This window comes from Chiloscyllium plagiosum, unplaced genomic scaffold, assembly GCF_037043375.1.
Source record: "Chiloscyllium plagiosum isolate Xiang-an unplaced genomic scaffold, Cpla_swu_hap1 HiC_scaffold_30, whole genome shotgun sequence".
In the NCBI taxonomy this organism is placed as follows: Eukaryota; Metazoa; Chordata; class Chondrichthyes; order Orectolobiformes; family Hemiscylliidae; genus Chiloscyllium; species Chiloscyllium plagiosum.
In genome coordinates, this window is record NW_028270168.1 from 16219218 (window position 1) to 16235818 (window position 16601).

The window sequence follows — 16601 nt, forward strand, 5'->3', positions numbered from 1 at the left end:
ATCAAGGTCAGTTGTTGGGGTATGAAATCTGCCATCCTTATCTGGCCTACATGGGACTCCAGACTCACAGCAATATGGTAGATTCTTAACTCTAAATCAAGATTTATGGGGAAAGGGCAGGAATGTAGATATAAGGAGCATTGGGTTAGCCATGACCCTATTAGAGTAATAGAGTTATACCACGGAAACAGACCCTTCAGTCCAAAATATCCATGCTGACCAAATGTCCAAATCTGACCTAGTCTCATTTACCAGCATTTAGCCCATATCCCTCCCAACTCATTCTATTCATATATCCATCCTACTGCCTTGCACTCACCTCCACCACTTCCTCTGGCAGCTCATTCCATACACGCACCACGCTCTGTGTAAAAAAGTTACCCCTCAGATCCTTTTTAAATCTTTCCCCTCTCACCTTAAACCTAGTTTTGGATTCCCCATCCTAGGAAAAAGCCTTTGACTATTCACCTTTTCTACATCCCTCATGATTTTATAAACCTCTATAAGATCACCCCTCAGCCTCAACACTCCAGGGAAAAGGCCCCAGTCTTTTCAGCCTCTCCCTATAAATGCTCCAGTCCCAGTAACATTCATGTAAACCTTCTCTGCACCCTCTCAAGTTTAACAACATCCTTTTTATAGAAGGATGACCAAAATTGAATGCAGTATTCTAAAAATGGCCCCATACAGCTGCAACATGATATCCCAACTCCAATATTTAATCTTCTAACCAATGAAGACTTGTTATTTCTTAAATCTCCTCCCAAACCAACCCTGGTGGTCAGAGTTGCTGTAACTTAGATTAGACATCGGACAGAGATCCATTTGCTTTATTAACAGGAACACAAAAGATCCCATAGTACCTGTTAATTCTCAACAGATGACCCATTTATTCATCTCAGAGCTGTTTGTGGGATCAGGTGGTGTACAACTGATGGTCACAACTTACTGTATTTAAGGAAAAATTACTCAAAGACTATTGAATGGCAGAGCAGGCTCCAAGGGCCAAATGACCTCCTCCGTTTCCTAGTTCTTCTGGTTTTATGATCTAACTGCCTTCTCTATAGAATGCCAGCCTCGCCAGCAACACCCACATCCATGAACCAAAAAACAAAAGTTTGAGGTTTGGAAGATGTGTCAAAGAGGGCTTGGTGAGTTGTTGCAGTGCATCTTGTAAATGGTACTCACTTCTGCCCCTGTACATTGGTGGTGAAGGGAGTAAACGTCTATAGTGGTGGTTGGAATGCCGATCAAGTCTAACCTTAGTCCCAAATTGTGTCAAGCTTCAACCATTCCACTGAGGGTAACATGCTGGGGAATGGAGAGAATGATCATAGACAGTTTCACAGCCCAGCTTCATTCTGTAACAAAACATAATCTCGTGTATTCTTCATTGTATTCTCCCATGGAAAGAGTCAGGATCTTCAATCACAAGGCATTGTTTTACTAATTGAATTGAACTTAATTGAATTGAATTTATTGTCACGTGTATCAAGGCGCAGTGAAAAGCTTTGTCTTGTGAGCAATACAGACAGATCACAGAGTTAAGTAGCATAGATCAGTAAATAATAGGTAAACAGCGGCAAAAACCAAAACAGGCGAATGTTAAGAGTTTGTGAGTCCATTCAGTCTTCTAACAATAGTAGGGTAGAAACTGTTTTGAAATCAGCTGGTGCGTGTTCAGGCTTCTGTACCTGCTCCCCGATGGTAGAGGTTGTAGAAAAACATTGCCGGGTGGGATGGATCTTTGAGAATGCTGGCGGCCTTTCCTTGACAGCGGGCCTGGTAGATGGATTCTATAGGTGGGAGGTTGGCCTTTTTGATTGTCTGGGCTGAGTTCACCACTCTCTGTAACCGTCTCCGATCTTGAATGGTACAGTTGCCATACCAGGTAGTGATACATCCAGAGAGAATGCTCTCAATGGCGCACCTATAAAATTTGGCAAGGGTATTCACCATCCATAATTATAATTCCATGATTATATGAACTACTTCATGTGTAGGTAATTGTTTTCTGGGAAATAATTTGGTGAGGCAGTACTTGAAATGTGGCAGAGTTGAAGGCTGGGTTTTGTATAGCTACAAATAATCCTGGGATTGGCACACTTCATCGAACTTTAATCGTCAGGAGAAAGCACACAATCAATCAGAAGTAACCACCATCTTTTGTTGCCTTGAAACTTACTTGCAGCAGTCAATGCCATCATATTATTATTCGGAACTGAAGCTGCCATTTCTTATATTGATCACCACAATTCTGATTATTTATCTCAACATGACTCTTCATTGCTGCAGGCATACACTTAGTTTCTTTTCAATGCATTGAGATAACAAAATCATTGAAGCATCAGCGATGAGATCAGGACTTACAAGAAAATAGGCTGAGGATAAGGAAGATGATTATAATTAATGGACCATATTCTGCCCCATTGCAATGAAGGTCTCCCATCATTTGTTTCGTAAATGGACTCCAGCCAGATGTTAAATTATGATGCAAAACCTATTAGAAACTAGAAGCATAAATAGACCATTCGGTCCTTTGAGTCTGCTCAGCAGTAGTTTGTTTATGTACAAAACCCAACCTTCCATATGTCTGCTTTGTATTTGCCAGTGTCCTGGCACCTTTTCATACTCTTTTGTAAAAACCAAATAAATAAATAAACTAATAAATTTGCAAACTTAAAGGCTGGACGGCATGGTGGCTCAGTGGTTAGGACTGCTACCTCATAGCACCAGGGACCCAGGTTTGATTCCAGCCTCGGGCGACTGTTTGTGTGGAGTTTGCACATTCTCTCTGTGTCTGCTTGGGTTTCCTCCCACAATCACAAAGATGTGCAGGTTAGGTGAAGTGGCCAAGCTAAATTGCCCATAGTGTTTAGGGATGTGTAGATTAGGTGCATTAGTCAGGGGTAAATGTAGAATAATGGGGAATGGGTTTGGGTGAGATACTCTTTGGAGGGTCAGTGTGAACTTGTTGGGCCGAAAGGCGTGTTTCCACACTGTAGGGATTCTAAAGAACAAGTCCTTACAAGGGAGTACTGTAGCATAAACTAAATTTCAAAGGAAACTCAATAAGGTTCAGAGACTTTGAGGGGAGTAGAAGTAATCTGGCTCCTGTGATACCCACTGGATACAGAGTGCTTCAAGTGTACAGGTGAACACAGCGTGCTCTCTTTCCAGGGACAGCAGGCTATGAGCATTGCTGTGGGAAGGGCAGGCACTCAGACTGTACCAGCCCTTCAGCCTCCCATTGACTGGAGCTGTTGATGGTCATCTTAGCCTGGCAGAGGAGCAGGCTTACAATAAAATTATTACAATGATTTGATAGAGGTTTATAAAATCATGAGGGGTATAGTCTTGTTTTTATGGTGGTGTAGTGGTAACGTCACTGGAATAGTAATCCAGAGGCACCACAGAGTTAAATCACAATGAGTGACCCATTACCCAGACAGTGGATGCTATTTTCTGGAGGTGGTGGTGGTCTCACCCACTGCCTGAAGAATTGCCACCAACCCACATTGCCCGTCTGCCTCTTTGGCTCTATGGAATGTCAGTGCCACCAGGCTGCTTCCAGTATGATCTCCCACCCGACATCTGGAACTGGGTACAGAGCCTAGGCCATGAGTGACTGATGGTGTGGGGTCACTGGGAAAACAAAATCAGAAGCAAGAATGTCACATCCAGTAGCTGGGCCCCTCGATCAGGCACTGAATGTCTTTGAACAAGAGAACCCTCAGGGAGCCCACAGGAACGATTACTCCCTGCATGGCAAGTTGCCCATTTGTGGTTTGGTTAAGAATGCCGGTGATGGGATGACACCCTAAAATGGGCATTAATTACACACTGAAGGATTTAAATTGGTGCTGGGATCGCAAGACTATCCATTAGCCTTTCAAGTTTCACAATATCCTTCCGATAGGAAGGAGACCATAATTGCATGCAATACTCCAAAACTGGCCTAACTAATGTCCTGCACAGCTGCAATATGACCTCCCAACTCCTGTACTCAATGTCCTGACCAATAAAGGAAAGCATACCAAACGCCTTCTTCACTATCCTATCTACCTATGACTCCACTTTCAAGGAAGTAGGAACCTGCACTCCAAGGTTTCTTTGTTCAGCAATACTCCTTAGAACCTTACTATTAAGTATACAAGTCCTGCACTGATATCTAATTCCGTTTTGAGAGATAATATTAAAGCTTTCCGGCAATAATTTCCAAAGTGTGTCAACTCGCTGTGTAACAAAATGCCTCCTCATCTCATCTTGGGTTCTTTTGCCAAGGATCTTCAATCTATGCCCTCTGCTTCACGGCCATCCTGCCAATAGGGTTGCCAACTCAGATTAAATGTAAGCCTGGAGGTTTTATCATGTTACTTGCCTTACACTTCAGCCATTAGTTGGCTGACACATCAATTCTTGTGACAGACTGCCTTCCTGTGCCAATCGGAAAGCAAAAAGATTCATTCTCAAATGGATAATGCTTGACTCTCAGCCAAGCCGTCATTTTATCTCATTTTCAGTGTTATATGTGGTAAGGAGAACATTCACAGAAAACTACAAAAAAAACTTTCTTAATTTCACTGTGATTTTTAGCTCCAGTGTCGCACAGAGCAGTGTCCGGATGATTGATTGACAATTTCTAGAGATTTCAGCTCATTCCATAAGATCATCAGATAGAGAAGCAGAACTGGACCATTTGGCCCATCGATTCCACTGTGCCATTCAATCATGGCTGATATGTTTCACAACCTCATTAGAACATAGAAACGTTGCGCACAGAACAGGCCCTTTGGCCCACGATGTTGTGCCGAGGATTAATCCTAATCTAAAATAAAATAACCTAACCTACACACCCCACAACTCACTGCTGTCCATGTGCATGTCCAGCAGTCACTTAAACATCCCTAATGACTCTGCTTCCACCACCACTGCTGACAGTGCATTCCATGCATTCACAACTCTCTGCGTAAAGAACCTACTTCTGACATCTCCTCAATACCTTCTTCCTAACATCTTAAAACTATGACCGTTCGTGGCAGTCAATCCTGCCCTGGGGAAAAGTCTCTGGCTATTGACTCTATCTATGCCTCTCATTACCTTGTACACCTCCATCAGGTCATCTCTCTTCTTCCTTCTCTCCAGAGAGAAAAGTCCGAGTTCAGTCAACCTGTCCTTGTAAGACATGTCCTCCAGTCCAGGTAGCATCTTGGTAAACCTTCTTTGCACCCTCTCCAAAGCCTCCGCATCTTACAATAGGACAACCAGGACTGGACACAATAACCCACGTGTGGTCTCACCAGGGTTTTGTAGAGCTGCAGCAAAACCTTGTGGCTCTTAAACTCGATCCCCCTGTTAGTGAAAGCCAAAACGCCATATGCTTTTTTAACAACCCTATCTACTTGGGTGGCAACCTTGAGGGATCTGTGTACTTGAACATCAAGATCCCTCTGTTCCTCCACACTGCCAAGAATCCTGTCTTTAGTCCTATATTCAGCATTCAAGTTCAACCTTCCAAAATGCATCACTTCGCATATATCCAGATTGAACTCCATCTGCCATTTCTCAGCCCAGCTCTGCATCCTGTCTATGTCACACTGCAGCCTGCAATACTATCAACAGCACCTCCAACTTTTTTGTCATTGGCAAATTTACTAACCCACCCCTCAACCTCCTCATCCAAGTCATTTATAAAAACTACAAAGAGTAGAGGCCCAAGAACAGAGCCCTGCTAGACACCACTCACCACTGACCTCCAAGCAGATTACTTTCCATCTACAACCACTCTCTGGCTTCTGTCATCCAACCAATTCTGAACCCAGACAGCCAAATCTCCCTGTATCCCATACCTCCTGACTTTATGAATGAGCCTACCATGGGGAACATTATCAAATGCCTTGCTGAAATCCACATACACCACATCCACTGCTCGACCGTCGTCAATCTGTCTTGTCACCTCCTCAATAAGATTTGTGAGGCATGACCTGCCTGTCACAAAGCCATGCTCACTGCTTCTAATTATGCTATGCTTTTCCAATTAGTCATCAGAATTCTTTCCAAACCCTTTCTGACTACAGACATAAGACTGATTGGTCTGTAATAGCCAGGGAGTTCCCCATTACCCTTCTTGAAAGAAGAACAACATTCGCCTCCTTCCAATTATCTGGTACAACTCCCACGGAGAGTGAGGAAGAAAACATCTTCACCAGTGGCTTAGCAACCTTCTTTCTCGCTTCCCTGAGCATCCTGGGAAAAATCCGGTCTGGCTCTGGGGACTTATCAATCTTAATGTTTGCTAAAATTTCCAGCACATCAACTTCATTAATCTTGATCTGGTCAAGCCTGTATCCCAGCCCCTCAAAGTTCTCATTCACAACAAGGTCCCTTTCCTTAGTAAAAACTGAAGCAAAAAAACTCATTTAGGACTTCCCCTATCTGCTCAGACTCCATGTACAGGTTCCCTATGCTATCCCTGACTGGCTCTACATTCTCCCTGATCATTCTCTTATTCCTCACGTATGAGTAAAATGCCTTTGGGTTCTCTCTAATCCTTCCCATCTGGCCTTTTTACATGCCCCCTCCTGGCTCTTCTCAGTCCATTTTTCAGCCCCTTTCTAGTAAGCCTGTAATCCTCTAAAGCTGTGCTAGATCCTTGCTTTCTCCACCTTACATAAGCTGCCTTCTTCCTTTTGACAAGAAGCTCCTCTGTTCTCGTCATCCAAGGCTCCTTAATCTTACCCCTTCTTGCCTGTCTCAGAGGAACAAATTTATGCATCACTCACAACAACTGCTCCTTAAACATTTTCCACATGTCTGTTGTTCCCTTTCTGTGGAACAATTGCTCCCAATCTGTACTTCCCAACTCCTGTCTGATAGTGTCATCATTTCCTTTTCCCCATTTAAATATCTTCCCATGGTAACTGCTCCTTTCCCTCTCCAAGGCTATGGTAAATGTGAGGCAGTTGTGGTCACTGTCACCAAAGTGTTCTCCCATCTAACACCAGCCCTGGCTCATTGCTGAGCACCAAATCCAAAATGGCCTCTCCCCTCATCAGCCTGTCCACATACTGAGTAAGGAAACCCTCCTGAATACAACTGACAAACGGCTCCATCCAAATCATCTGCACTACGGAGGTTCCAGTCAATATTGGGAAAGTTGACACCAACCATAGCAACAATCCTGCTACATCTACATTTTTCCAAAATCTACCGGTCTATAAGTTCTTTGATCTCCCTACTGCAATGAGGTGGCTGCTCCCTTGCCATTGCTAACGTCCACCCATACTGACTCAGTAGACAAATCTCCCACGACAACCTTCATTTCTGTAGCTGTAACGCACTCTCTAATTAACAATGCCACACCCCCTTCTCTTTCTCTCCCCTCGCTGTTCTTGTTAAATGTTTTAAACCTTGGAACATCTAGTAACCATTTCTGCCCCGGTGAAACCCATGTCTCTGTTATGACCACAACACCATAGCCCTAAGTAATGATACAATCTCTAAATTCATCTCTCTTATTTCTGACACACCTTGCGGAAAAGCAGACACACGTTAGCCAATCCCTTTGTTTCATCACATGAAAAACTTTCCAGATAGATTCACCACATCCAGTCACTGCCCCTTCTACAACTACCCCCCTCTCAGATCTGATTCCCAACCCCCTGCCAAACTAGTTTAAACCTCCCCAAACAACACGAGCAAATCTCCTACCCAGGACATTTATGCCCTTCCAGTTCAAATGCAACCCTTTCTTCATGTACAGGTCTCACCTTCCCCAGAAGGCATCCCAATGGTCTAGGTATCTGAAGCCCTCCCTCCTGCACCAGCCTCGCAGCCACGTGTTAAGCTGCATTAACTGACTGTTCCTCATCTCACTATCTCATGGCACAGGTAGCAAACCTGAGAACGCTACTTGATTCATCCTGCTCTTCAGCTTCCAAATAGCTCTCTGGAGTCATTTTTCAGATCCTCAATCCCTTTCCTGGCTATGTCATTGGTGTCAATATGTACCATGATTTCTGGCTGCTCTCCCTCCCTCTTCAGAATCTTTTAAACCCAATTGGCGATATCCCGGACCCTGGCACCCAGGAGGCAACGTACCTTCTGGGAGTACTGTTTCTGACCACAAAATCTCCTGTCAATCCATCTAACTATTGAGTCCCCTACCACTAGCACTTTTCTATTCTTCCCCCTTCCCTTCTGAGCCACAGTGCCAGGCTCAGTGCCAGAGACCTGACAACTATAGCTTTCTCCTGGAATGCCGTCCCCACCAGCAGTATCCAAAACGGTATACTTATTGCTGAGGGGAACAGTCACAGGAGATCCCTGCTCTATCTATCAGTTTCCCTTCCTCCCCCCTGACTGTAACCCAGCTGTCCTTATCCTGTGTCTGAGGAGTGACCACCTCCCTGTACATCCTCTCAATTTCTCCCTCAGCCTCCCGGATGATTTGTAGTTCCAGTTCCCTAACTCGGTTTTCGAGGTGCTGGAGTTGGGTGCACTTCCTGCAGATGTGGTCAGCAGAGATATGTGTCGTGTCTCCCACCTGCCACATTCTTCAGGAGGAACATGCAACTGCCCTAACAGCCATACACAGGACTATATAAAGAAAACCTGAAGAACATGCCGAGTTTACAGACTTTTATTAAGGTTAGAGGAGGTGGATGGGAGGGAGATCCTATGTTGTAGGGTCTCGGGTTTAGATCTCACCCACTTAAAAAACAATCAGATACTCTTCCCAGCACCTCTGACGTCTCTCCAACCTCTCTCCTCACCGCTCTGTCGTTCTCCTGCCGTCTCTCCATAACCCTTGATCCCCTTACTAATCAAGAACCTATCCATCTCTGTCTTAAATACCCTTGATGTTGAGATTCTGGGATTTACATATTAATGAATTGAAACCTGCAATCCATTCTGAGTGATTAAAGAGTTAACAACAACAGGTTTATTCACTGCATTGCATCAGGTGTATAACACTCTAATCTTTGACGATATATTGTGTGTCCTATGATCCTGCCCCATGAGCTACCTAACGAAGGAGCAGCACTTCCAAAGCTAGTACTTCCAAATAAACCTGTTGGACTATATCCTGGTGTTGTGTGATTCTTAACTTTAAATATTCTCAATGTCTTGGCCTCCTAGCCTTCTGCAGCAATGAGTTCCACAGATTCACCACCCTCTGACTGAAGAAATTCTCTTTGTTTCAATATGAAAGTGTTATCCTTCACTCTGCGGCTGTGCCATCGGGTTCAAGTCTTTCCTACTAATGGAAACGTCTTATCCATGTCTGCTCTATCCAGGCCTCTTAGGATTCTATAAGTTTCAATGAGATGCCCTCTCATCCTTCCAAACCCCATTGATTACAGACACAGAGTCCTCGACCACTCTTCATATGACAAGCACTTCATTCCTGGGACCATTCATGTAAACTTCCTCTGGACCCCCTTCAATGCCAACACATCCTTCCTTAGATACAGGGCCCCATAACTGCTCATAATATTCCAGATACAGTATGACCAGAGCCTTATACAGCCTCAGCTGTACATCTCAGCTTTTGTTGCATTTGTCTCCCTATCTGCCAACTGAACCTGCATGTTAACCTTAAGAGAATCCTGAACTAGGTCTCCCAAGTCTCTTTGTGCTTCAGATTTCCAAAGCCTTCCCCATTTAGAAAAGTCTACACCTCCATTTTTCATACCAAAATGCAAAACCTCACATCTTCCCCCATCATATTCCACCTGCTACTCCTTTGCCCACTCTCCCAGCCCATCCAGCTTCCCTGTTTCCCCAATGCTACCCGTCCCTCCACCTATCTTTGTGTGATCTGCAGGCTTAGTAGCAATGCCCTCAGTTCTTTCCTTCAGACTGTTAATATATAACATCAATAATTGTGGTCCCAACACTGAACCCTGTGGAACTCCACAAGTCACTGGCTGCCATCCTGAAAAAGACCCCTTTATTCCCACCTTGTCCTTCTGCCAGCCAGCCAATCTTCAGTCCACGCCAGTACCTTGTCCCGAGCACAATGCTCTTATCTTACTTAGCAGTACGGCACCTGTGCAGCAACTTGTCAAAGGCCTTCTGGAAATCCAAATAGATCACGTCCATTTGCCTAACTTGCTCATTATCTCCTCAAAGAATTCAAACAGATTTATCAGGGAGGATAACCCCTTGATGAAGCCATGAAACCATGTTTAGTCAGCCTATTTTACCCAAGTAATTGCCAAGTAACCTCATCCTTACCTCAGAGGGTTAGCAGCCTGGCCTCAGGTGGAACCAATTTCTTATAATTTACCAAATTCAAAAAAACCTTCATTATTTTGAGATTATTCAGGATTACTGACAGCTCAAACCTGATATGAATTTACTTGCCTTCAATCACTGAACTTTTAAAATAAAAGCAGAAATTACTGTAGAAATTCAACAGGTTTAGCAGCATCTGTGGAGAGAAAGCAGAGTTAGCATTTTGAGGCCAGTGATTTCTCTCCACAGATGCTGCCAGACCTGATGAATTTCACCAGCAATGTCTGTTTTCATTTCAAATCTCCAGCAATCCCAGTTCTTTGTGTTATTTACTGAACTTTTTAGTCTTTGCTGTAACATTACAATATTCAAGTTTGAGCTGACAGTGGCAAGCAGCATTTGCACCACATAACTGGTAGGCAATGCCCATCTCCCCTCGACACTCAATGACATTACTGTTGCTGAATCCCCATTGATCAGAGAGAAAACTGCACGTGTCATACAAGCACTGAGGCTACAAGGGCAGGTTAGAGACCAGGAATCTTGGAGCAAGTAACTCACCTCCTGACCCTCCTATGTCTGCCCACAAAACACAACTCAAGAGTGTGATGGAATATTCCTTATTTGTTTGAATGAATGCAACTCCAAGAATACTTAACAGCACCCAGAACAAAACAGACCATTGAATTGCACCATGTCCACAAACATTCACCCTCCTCACCATCAATGCACTGTTGCAGCACTGTGTTCAAGATGCACTACAGTAATTGACCAAGATTCCTGAGATTGCACCTTCCATAACCACACCCACTTCCTTCTAGATGGGCAAGGGCAGTAAACTCCCCTCCAAGCCTCTCACCATCCTGATTTGGAAATATATTGCCGTTCCTTCACTATCGCTGGGTCAAAATCCTGGGATTCCCTCCTTAAGGGCATTTTGGGTTAACCCACAGCAGATGGATGGCAGTGATTCAAGAAGGTAGCTCAGCACTGCCATCTATAGGGCAACTAGGGACAGGCAATAAATGTTGGCACAGCCAGCAACACCCATGTCCCATGAACGAATTTTTAAATTACACATTAATTGGGTATGCAAAACAGAATATACATTGTGGAGAGAAAGGGTCTGAAATGTGCTGACTGCCTCTTGCAAATAAAGCTGACTGCATGAATCATGAGTCATGAAGTAGTGAGTTGGTGATGTTCAGTCTTAAGTTTGGACACATTTATCATGTCTGACTTCTGGCAATGAGACATTCTATTTATAGCCTACAGTGTGCTGTCAGTGAAAAAAAATTTAAATGTCACTTTTAACGCCATCAGAAAATCAGTCGAAGTAATAAAAAAAGAAAGCTCCTTAAGGGGACAATATACAGCCAACATCTGGAAGCTGTTAATGAAGGGCTTTTGCCCGAAACATCGATTCTCCTGCTCCTCGGATGCTGCCTGATCTGCTGTGCTTTTCCAGCATCACACTCTCGACTTTAATCTCCAGCATCAGCAGTCTGTCACTCTCTTCTGGAAGAAAAAGGTGGGTTAACATCTTGTGGGGAAGAAATGGAAATATGAGCATGACATTTGTTTTCAGATGTAAACTGAATGTGTTTTGTCAACCACGCTGAGCAACCAAAGATCTTGATGATTGCTGACAGGGACAGGATGGTTAGAGAAGGGCAGGTCACCTGCAACTATGTGAGTAGCTCTAATATTCAACATTAGCGAAGCTAATCCTTCCATCCAGCACACCCACTAGGGATATTGGAAAGTGCCTCATGAACTTTAAACTACTTTGAAGTACAAACATTTACTGCCTAGTAGGCAAGTTGTGCACAGTAACATACTACTTTATGTTTTTGTTTAAATCTCTCTCTCTTCGAATGAAGTTAGTTAAGTGAGACTGTTGACCAGGTTTTCCACAAAGCTCTCTGCTCTTCGTCGATTCAGCATCAAGTGAAACTGGCAACAAAAAGTTAATGAGTCCGATTCTCAACATTTACCCTTGAGGCTGCACCATTCCTTCAGTGAAATGGACAGACACATTTCCTTTATATTGCACCAGAATCATTGGGACACTCCTGATAGGACAGAGTTGGTCCTGCAATTGAGGTTCCAAAATTCTGAGATGGTGACAACACAGAGTGTTACGTTAACACTAGTCCATCAGTGTCAACAAATGAAACTGTTCCTCTTTCACTCATTAGCCAAGACTTGCTGCTTTGATACAATTGTCAGCAGGAGTGCGATAGGACATAGCTCCTGACCATCCAGTTGAGTCAACAGTGAATTTCCTGAGCTCAGCTGCATTTAAATAATCAAGGCAGCCTTAGACACTTCCTGAAAGCAAAATCCTTCAAATGTTGAAAATCTGAAGCAAACACAGAGAATGCTGGAGAAACTCAGCTCTGACAGCATCTGTGCAGATCATTCTGAAAGAAGGGTCAAACTGGACTCAAAACATTAACTCAGAGAGGAACAGAGCTAACATTTCAAGTGTGCGTTGAACTTTTTTCAAATTCTCTCCACAGATATTGTCAGACCTGCAGTTTCTGTACTTGTTTAAAAATTTCATGTTTTGTTGAAACCTTTTGTCCTACCACTGCAAAGATCTGTTCATGGCCAAGTGTTTCAGTCTGGTGCACTGCAAGGTGTAGGAATGCATGCTGAGCAATGTCTCAATGCTTTCTCAACAACAGCAAAGGCTCAGTGCAGACAGACCACAGTCTGAGGCCATAGTCCACCAGGAGACAGTATTCATGAGAGAATGGTGAATCTGAAATGCATATTGTTAATATAACCTTTATGTGTAGTGAGGTAGCTGTCTCAATCTTTCCTGATCGATGGAAACACTCTGTTCTGTTTTCATTCCAGCAGTTCTGGTATCATTCTGTCTAACAACAAGCTGTGGCAAACCACTTTCCAAAGCAACAGGGGGTAATTATTGGTAACATTTACTGACCCACCATTGCAGAGCCAGTCTCCAGCGGGTGATAACAGCTGATGTGAAGCTGCTGTCGCTCCAGTTATCAACAGTCGGGTGCCTTCGCTGTACCTCACTTGATGTACCAGAAAATGCGACAGAAAGATGATGGGATCAAGTTAGCAGCATAATTGATGATATTTACAGCAGATCCATCCCAGGACTTAGTTATTTGAGTGCAAGAGATTACTAAAGAAACATGGCTGCCATCCATCTGCATAACACCAAAGGACCGTAAGAGATGGGAGCAGAAGAAGGCCATTCAGCCCATCGAGTCTGCTCCACCATTCAATGAGATCATAGCTGATCTGAAATTCCTCACCATCACTTTCCTACCTTTTCCCAAAAACCCTTGATTCCCTTCTGAGTAAAAATTTCAGCCTTGAATATGCTCCAGTCTCAACAACCCCCACGGTACAAAAGTCCACAGATGCACTACACTCTGAGAGAAGAAATTCATACCTAGCTCTGCCTCCAATGAGCAACCCCTTCCTCTGAGATGCTGTCTTCTGGTCAAAGACTCAGCTCGAAGGAGAAACAACCTTTCTGCACCTTTCTTATGCCCATCAGAATCTTGTACGCTTCAAAAAGGTCTCCTCTCATGCTTCTAAACTCCAATGAGTAAAGGACCAACCTGCTCAGTACCTCTTCTGAAGACAGCCCCTCCATTCCCAGGATCAACCTAGAGAACCGTTTCTGAAGTGCTTCTAATGCCAATATATCTTTCCTTAGATAAGTGGGACAAAACTGTTCACAGTATTCAGGGTATGGTCTGACTGGTGCCTAGTATAGTTTTAGTAAAACCTCTATACTTTTATATTCCAATTCCTTTTGAAATAAAGTCCAACACTCCATTTGCCTACTCTATTACCAAGTGAATTAGTTTTTTCTTTGATTCTTGCATGAGGACTCCCGAACCGCTCCCCGCTGGAGTTTTCTGCAGTCTTTCATTATTTAAATAATGCTCAACTCCTCTATTCTTCCACAGTGCAATAATCTCACATTTTCCCACATTATATTCCACATGCCAAGTTTTTGCCACTCATAGATCCTGTCACTATCCCCCTGATGCCGTGTCATCTTCAGCACTTGCTTTCCCATCTATTTTTGTGTAACCACAAACTTGGCTAAAGTACATTCACTTTCCTCCTCCAAGTCTTTCCCGATATTGTAAATAATAGTGGTACCAGCACTGATCACTGTTGGATTCCCCTAGTTATGGGTTACCATTCTGAAAATGGCCACCTTATCCCAACTCTATATTTTATTAGTTAGCCAATCCTCTATCCATTCTAATATATTACCCCAACACCATAGGCTCTTAAATTATTAAATGAGTTAATGTGTGATACCATATGAAATACTTTCTGAAAGTCCAAATATATTACAACTACTTCTTCCCCTTTATCTATCCTGCTTGTTACCTTCTCAAATAATTCTACTAAATTTGTCAGACATAATTTTCCCTTCATGAAGCCACTATATTAAACTATGTATTTCTAAATGCTCTGTATTACTTTCTTTACAATAGACTCTAACCAGAGGTCAGTACCATAGCTGGCTGGACAACTGGTTTCCAATGTCAAATGATACCAAATGCCCAGCGTTCAGTCCCTACACCGGCTGAGGTTATCACGATGGACGCTCCTTCTCAACTTGCCCTCACCTGAGGTGTGGTCACCCTCAGGTTAAACCATCACCATCTCTCAACCTCTCACTAATCTAATGAGAGAGCAGCTCCAAGATTCTTTGAGACTATAGCGAGGATAAAGGATCCAAAATGGTGACAGCCTGAATACTATTTCTTCTCTCTATGTTTCACCTCTATGTGGCTTGTGTATTCATGAAGTTATCCTCATGTTCCGTCTGGAGGTGGCAGGAATATATGAGATCTTAGAATTTATTAGGCAAAGGTGAAGTCAATCTGCCAAGCATTCATGCCTTTCACTAGCCTAGCATCAACAAAAATTGTGGCTTTAATATTACAATAAGGAGAGATGTTGATGAAGCTTTTCATCATGCATTGATTTGGACAAATGCAAGAATGCTAAATGTCAAGCAATCAGAACAACTTACACCGCAGGAGAAAAGGACTGCTGATTGTTTGGCAATTCAACGCCTTCTTAGACAGCTGTTACTCATTAATTTGGTTCCATTTGCTTTAAATTGATTCATTGGTTTTCAAACGTGTATAAATAGTGGGACAGCTGGGACTGAGGAATGGGAGTAAAACTGTGAACAAGTTACTAAGTGCTCCAACAAGGAAAAAGCAACATTGTGAGTTGTGTGATAGGTAAACGCATGAACCAACTAACTGAATGTTTGTTGGTTTGAGTGCACTCAATGACGGCTGCACCATGCATTAGACCTGAAGTGGAAAAGGCCTGCCTCAGTTCCTAACTCATCTACAAGCTTGGATCCAGTTAACAACCATTAACCAGAAACAGAACTGGACCAACACATATAAATACCAGAGATACCAAGCGCTGGTCACATGCTAGAAATTCTGTGATGAGTAACACACCTCCTGACTTCCCAAGGCCTGTCCACTATCTTCATTACACAAGTCAGGTGTGCGGTGGAATACTTCTCATTTTGCTTGGATGTATGGAGCTCCAACACTCAAGCAGCTTAAAACTAAATCCAAGACAAAGTGTGCCATTTGGTTAACACCTCACCCACCATCTTCAATAATTACTCCCTCTATATACGACATTCAGTAGCAGCACTGTGTATCATCTACAAGAGGTGCTCCACGTCTATGACCTGTGACCACAAAGCAGTAAACTATATTTCGAGATGGATATTAAATGCTAGTCTAAAGTGTCACACTGCAGCCCAGGAACAAATGTGAATTTTTGATTGGTCAAAACATTACCACAGAAAAATAAATCCAAAGCAAAATGGTCCAATAGCAGACATAAAGCTATGTCCCATCCTGTGCTCTTCCCATTTATTCCCAGATAATTTGCTGAAATATTCTGTTCTCTATGAGAATCAAAGGAATCTGAGAAGTGGCACAACATGAACTGAGATTTTTGAAAGAACAGTGTTGAAAATGAACGATAGAATGGTTTGGATGAGAAATGGTAGGGTAGACAAAAGAATAAAACTTTCTGACAATGAAGTATGCCACAAAACTAGCTTTTTTTCCATATTTGTGATGATACACAGATAATGTATGTACACTGTATAAATGTCAATTGTTTTTGTCATTACGTACAATCAAGCCCTGTAAAGCTCCACATCTCAACTGAATTTTAAACAGGCGAAAAACTAAGTGGATAATTAGACACCTGCCAAAAGTATTGATGCTGAAAGAAGCAGCCTATTTTCTTGAATTGTAATAAAACTAAATACTATCAAGAGACACGTCTGTGGG

At 43.0% G+C, this 16601-nt stretch overlaps 1 protein-coding gene across 2 annotated transcripts in view; it reads right to left on the reverse strand.

The window, feature by feature from the left end:
• Nucleotides 1-1461: 1461 nt before the first annotated feature.
• LOC148142146 (uncharacterized) overlaps nt 1462-16601 on the reverse strand; it is a 28360-nt gene continuing 13220 nt past the window's right edge. For both annotated transcript variants that reach the window (XM_087977001.1, XM_087977000.1), the window contains exon 5: nt 1462-1930. In XM_087977001.1, coding sequence (XP_087833127.1) covers nt 1839-1930 — 92 coding nt within the window. In that variant the 3' untranslated portion in view covers nt 1462-1838. The remainder of the gene's footprint in view (nt 1931-16601) is intronic.